Consider the following 6,587-nt stretch of genomic DNA (forward strand, 5'->3'; position numbering starts at 1 on the left):
TTTCGTTTGCAGGACAACGTCTGCTAGTAGATTAGTAACTTTGGAGTTTGGTAAATTTTAAGAAACAAAAGCTTATTTACAGAGTATAATTATTTGATCTATTGGTAGCCTAAATTTGCGACAGAATTGATGCTCAATTTCTTATTGATGTTATAATCTTCAGGGCAAGTAAATAAAACACATAAGGACACATTTTTATTCTATAGAAACCTACTAAATTCCGAAATGTATGTGCATATACCTAATACTTGGGAATAATAATCTAATTTTGGCGAAATCGTAAAAGCATAGTCAGCGCACTGTATGAAGTTTTAACCATCTGAAAAAAAAAACAAAAAAAAAGTTATATGAGGCCCATTTTAGATCTGGGCGTCAGATTTTTGTTTGTGTTTCATGATCATTTGTCAATGTAATAAGTAGGTGATTAGCCTTCTGAACCTGACACACGCCGTCGGCTTTTTAAACTCACTGAGACGAATCAGTTTCCTCACGATGTTTTCCTTCACCGTTCGGGCGAATGTTAAATACGTACATAAAAGAAAGTCCATTGGTGCACAGCCGAGGATCGATCCCGATATTAAGACGAATATTTGATAATGAAAATACAGTATTTACAATATTCTTAACATAAATAGTTATAATAATAATTGAAAAATTATAAATAGACAGATTTAAAAAGTTTAGTGCTTGTGGCAGTACTTAAATGCTAGTAGCATTTCGTGACTGTATTGTGATACTTATTCGTTGAGTGCGGAAAGCCACACACCATGGTCAAAGAGTCTCTACTACAAAGAAAAAAAAAGTTGGAGAAAAGACTCTTATGTTTAAGCCGTTAAAAATAGAAAAAAAATATAAATCATTAACAAGTATAATATAATATATAATATATTATACATTCTCTGGAATTATATGATATGACAACGTACTGAGAAAAAGTACAATACAATTGGGAAAAAATACTTCTCAAGCCATCACTATCTGGTGAAACCTAAACTCAACTTACAGTAGCATAAACCTCAAGTGAGAGGTCATACATGCCTCCAGCAGACAGAACAAGAGGTTTGTTGCATCGGGCCAGGATCAAAAGTATACTGGAGCGAACTCCTGGCACTTGTGTGACGCCTTCCTCCCAGCCCGAGAAGTATACCGCGTCTCCAATGGCCTTACTCTAGAAAGGAACTTCAATATATACCTGGTCTTCCGTAATCTTTAACATTATGATGGACAGTACATATCTTGCTTCTACTCGGGGACTACCGCTTCACGTCATAGTGACAAATAGGCGTAAATAGGTGTAATAGTAATGGTTTCAGTCTTAAACAAAAGGTTGATCTTCTTATTGCCAAAAAATAGAGAAGTGAGCTAAGGGACAAAGCTGTTTTAGTATATTATTTTATGCTTTGACATTTCTATTATATACCTGAATTTTGACTTCCTCACACCAGCGACAGAGTATGTACAGACCAAACATATTATATCCCAAATACAAAAAACTCATCAGCCATTTGGTTATATTCACGTTTATCGACTGCAAATTTAAAAAAAAAACTAAATCAAATCACATCAAAATCATTTATTAATTTAGGTAACATATTGTGAACGTCAATAAAGAAATATATTTTAAATACTTCGAATTTTTCATTTACGCCAGTTCCCAAATCAAGGGCGTAGAACGGAAGAGAACTTTGTAATCGCAAATGTTTGTAAGGAGCTGCGACCATTACAGCATGTTCCACATGACATCTTAAGTAATTTAAAACACTTATAAAAAGAGATTAATTTTGTAAGTGCTATCCTGCCTCCTGGTCGAACAGATGAAACTCGAATTTTGGAAATTAAAATTTAGTCTACATTTAACCGTACCAGTCAAATTTTAAACATAACATTCTTGAATAACTTTCTTGCGATTAATTGAACATTTAAATTATAACCTTACTGCAGACCAAACATATATTATATCCCCAATACAAGAAACTCATCAATATTCTTACAATCACTTTTCGAATACTACCACCAAATGTATTTGTGTGTACTATCTTGCCTACTGATCAAATGAAACATTTACCGTACAAGCCAAACATTGTAAAATTAAAATTATAAACTAACTGAAAGTTAATAAATAAAAATCAAAGTCTTACGCTGGCAACGAGTTGATAACCGATTGAACAAATAAGAGTAGTGCTGACAGCCAGTTGAGCTAACATTGGCGCACTCAATATATCTCGCAAGTCTGATGTGTTGCTGAAAAATAACAGTCATAAAATATTATTTCCGTTATATTTGAGATGCTTAAATATATAACTAGACGTTTTGCCTACAATATTTAATTCTAAACTAATAAGATATAATTAGGAACATGGTGTAATAGTTGCAGTTCTTAACAAACATTGTGAAAACAAAAAGCATGACGATGAAAAAGAGTGGCGGGGAGTTTATTGCCAGTTCTTCTCTTCCGTTCTACGGCCTTGATTTGAGAACTGGCAGTAAATTTAAAATATGAAGCATTTAATATATATATTTTTTTTTGACGTTCATAAGTGTTCATTATGTTATCTATATATGTCAAATTGAGAATATAAATCATCATGGGCATTATAAGTTCAATTTATAAGGGCGTTACGTGAAAGTTATTTTTATTTGTATACATTTGCACTTGCTATTGCGAGTTTCAGAATACCAGTGCAGGAATCGAACCCAAGATACAAGACTTCACGGTCTAACATCTTTTTTTAAATATATATTCTTCTGCATAAACAAGTATTGTTTTGACGCCACTAAGACCTTCGCTTAAGTAATAAAAGAAAACTTTGTTACTTTTATGGGCCTACTCTCAATTTCTTTCAGAAGAGAAAACAGTTTAATTTCAAATTTTTGTTACTAACTTACAACCCACTAATATATACTAATATATTTTTCATAATTCAAATTAATTTATTCATATAGGTAACTTTGTACACTTATGAACGTCAAAAAATAAATATATATTAAATGCTTCTAATTTTACATATACTGCCAGTTCTCAAATCAAGGCCGTAGAACGGAAGAGAAGAACTGGCAATAAACTCTCCGCCACTCTTTTTTAAATTAATCCATCCCAGTTAAAACGTGAGGGTTTAGTGGGTTGTGAGAATAGCAAATTATTTGCGGCGAAACCTATTTCCACGCGATTTTAGCTGTACAACGTTGGTCGCCCAATCTCATGAATATTTAACCCAAATGTTACATGTACTTTGTGTATTCAAAGGCAGGTGAAAATTATTATTCCACTTGTTGTAAGAACGATTTTGGAATATAGTATAGCGCAGTATTCGAAAAGTACATAAATAACATATTATTTATGTACTTTTCGAATACTGCGCTCTGTGACTACTAGTATTTTTCCTTTTCCGCTTTGGGTACACTTTTAACTAAAAAATACCTATATCAGGTTTTCAAACCCGCTTGATTTTGGCCTCAATTATCATTGATTATCATAAGAATTTTTTTTTCAAATAGTGAAGGTTTTTATGCTTGCAATGCAAGCCGGTTTCCTCACGATTTTTTCCTTCACCGCTATATGCACCCATAGACAGAAAGTCCGTGGTCCGGGGTTCGATCCTACGATTGTGATTGAGAGTCGCACGCTGAAGTTACTAGGCCAACACTGCTATTATTGACATTATAATAAAAGAAATAAATATACGATTTTATTATTCTATGCGGCCTTTTGTCTGAGGCAAGTCTCCTCCAAATTTTTCCATCCTTTTTATTTTATGCCGTCAACATCCAAATTTGTCCAGCTACCCTTTTAATGTCGTCGGCCGCATTGGAGCATCAGCATCTATTATTATTCATTTTTCTGCGGGTACTTTTCTGTTTGTCACTTTGTTTTATTTCAAGAATACTTCTTTCTATCGCATGCTGGCATGAAGGTATTTTGACTTCCAAAATACCTTCATACTCAAGGCAAGCAGCAAACTTTTTTAAGTAGCTTACCTTTGAGGATTTCTTTTATAATAGTAATACAAGTTCTACATTTAAGGCACTAAAAGTTTTTTATTAAGTACTTTGTTGACTTTTAAATAAGAAGAAAACAGAAAGAGCTTACTTGAGAATATATTTATGTTGCCGTATCAAGCCTTCAAGTCGCTTTTTGTACTTTTGTTGGAAGTTTTTGTTCGAATACAGCTGCGTTTCATTTAAGTCTAAAAAATTAAGAGAGAGAGCTTTTAAGCTGTCACTAGTCGAAAACGTTTGTCTTATGAAATAAATGAGTGGGACTAAGGCCTTTCTAGGTGTTGGTCCAGATTTCTGTCTGCTCCATGATCATTTGTCAATCTAATAAGCGTGTAGGTGATCAGCCTTCTGTGCCTGACACATGCCGTCAACTTTCCACGGTTTCCTCACGTTGTTTTTCTTTACTGTTCAAGCGAATGTTAAAATGTATACATAGAAAGAAAGTCTCAAATGACTTTGTGAAACCATTAAGTAAACGAATTTATTATTTCAATTTACAGTGTCGCCATCTGTTATCTTCGAGACACATGTGCCGTCACGCAAAAATTACGCTTTGAAACACTCACCATGAAACTCCAATTTGCAATCCCTCAGTACATGTCTAAAGCAGTCACCCAAAATCGAGTACTGGCATAGCAGGTGCATAACGTGAGCTTGAATGATAAGATCGTTCACCATAACAAAATACGACATATATGAGAATACTATGATGACCAGGAAGTAGGTGGCTGGGTACCTCAATTGGGTCTGGTAGGTAACAGGTAGGCGTATTGGTACCATTAGGTTGTAATCTAAATCGTCCACCAAAGGATAGATGTGCCTGAAAAATGAATAGACTAAATATAATGTTGCCAGTGTCTATATAAAAAAAACATTAATTATTGAAATTATCGAATGTGCCTGTGTTTCCCTAGTGGCTTCAAAGTGTGACTCTCTTACCTGAGAGCGTGGGTTCGATTTCCGGCTCTGCACTGTTGGACTTTCTTTCCAAGTGCGTTCTTTATATATGTTTTTCTATTTAACATTCGCTTGATCAGCGAAGGAACCGAGCTAGCTAACATCTTGAGGAACCTAGCTGAACTAAGACTTAAAAGGCGGAGGCTGATCTACTTGCCTATTAGATTGACCCTGAAACAGACATCTGAGGCCCAGGCCTAAAAAGGATGTAGCGCCACTGATTTATTTATTTTATCTGACATTTAAAATCTATCTTTCTTTTAATATGTGTTAATGTGTGATCTTGTAACATTAAATACAATTTTCTATTTTTATATTTTATATTCAATACAAGCTCTACACAAATAAAATGAATTCTTCATTTCATTTATTTCTGAACGATTAGGATTTCTATATGAATATCTAATATCGTATACGGCCCACGCTGATAAAAACGTGTCTGCTACATTATCTATTAACTTTTAAAGCTGATTTTTTTCGATTGGGTGAACATGGTAAAGTTAGATATTGAATGGATTTTTTTCTGTATTGTATAAAAGAAGGCTGTTGACAACCTGCCTCCTTCCCCCCCCTCCTACTTCCTCCTCTTTACTCTTTCTAGCGTGTATAGAGGTATATAGAGAACACATGTTACTATTTGACAACAATGAAAAATACCCTGTGCCAGTGGACCTTTAATGATATATATTGATAATTAATATAAAATATGCATGGCTATTTTTTGAGATTGAATTTTTTTTATTAATCGAAAGAGAAAAGAGCTTGGGAATTCCATGTTTGGTTTTTTTGTAAATGGTTAGTCTTGTTGCCTAGGAACGTTTAGGAAACTCGTTAAACGTTTCGTTTACTCACTTCTCAGTTGTAACTTCGCTAAAGTTATTTGAATTGATTGATTGAATATCGATTTTTAATCAACTATCTAGAGATTCAATCAAATCTCTGATTTAACTACTTTACTGCGACATATCTAACACTAAATACTATGTTTATATATTTACCACGCTATAACAGTACATGTTCCTAGTGCTAAAAGTAGCTTTAAATAACCGACACTCCTCCTTTGCCAAACTTCCAGCAACTTTTTCCTTTCATCAGTCGATACATCAAAGTTCGGCGAATTCATGGACGAAGCTAGTCTTCTGAACACGTTCTCGTTAGCTAACTATAACATATCTACTCAGTAAATTTTCCTGCCTTCAGACCAGTCAAGAAACTTAATAAGTACATTACAAAGAATATTTGGCTGGGAAAAAAAATATTATCTCTATTGATAGACAGTCTCTCGAGCTGTTTTTTGGTGAAATGTATTATGTCCTCAAAGTTCTAACACCTGTATTCAAAAGCTCTCACGTTATAATCTAGTCTTGGGCCCAGTACAACTGATATCATGTACCTACTCAAGAGTATGGGACTAATAAATATTTTATTGAATTATCAATTGTTACATTTTTCCAGAGCTGTTGCTGCTGGGATTCAGCGTTTATCCCGTAGGTTCGATGCCCAGTTGCAACACAAATAAACTTTATTTCTTACTTGCCTATTAGATTGACAAATTATGCTGAATACAACTGCTACTACTACAATCTGCCCATGCCTCAAAAGAATTTAGCGCCTCTGATTGGTTAAATACCTTA

At 34.1% G+C, this 6,587-nt stretch overlaps 1 protein-coding gene across 1 annotated transcript; it reads right to left on the reverse strand.

Moving 5' to 3' along the window:
* Positions 1–262: 262 nt before the first annotated feature.
* On the reverse strand, positions 263–6,109 carry LOC110995610 (odorant receptor 13a-like). The gene is made up of 7 exons (XM_045633554.1): positions 5,952–6,109; positions 4,563–4,816; positions 4,088–4,184; positions 2,139–2,241; positions 1,421–1,528; positions 1,004–1,168; positions 263–319 (listed from the first exon to the last, which is right to left on the reverse strand). The coding sequence occupies exons 1-7, from the start codon at positions 6,074–6,076 to the stop codon at positions 263–265; spliced, it is 909 nt and encodes a 302-aa protein (XP_045489510.1). The 5' UTR covers positions 6,077–6,109.
* Positions 6,110–6,587: the final 478 nt, after the last annotated feature.

The sequence above is a fragment of the Pieris rapae genome, chromosome 2 (genome assembly GCF_905147795.1).
Source record: "Pieris rapae chromosome 2, ilPieRapa1.1, whole genome shotgun sequence".
In the NCBI taxonomy this organism is placed as follows: Eukaryota; Metazoa; Arthropoda; class Insecta; order Lepidoptera; family Pieridae; genus Pieris; species Pieris rapae.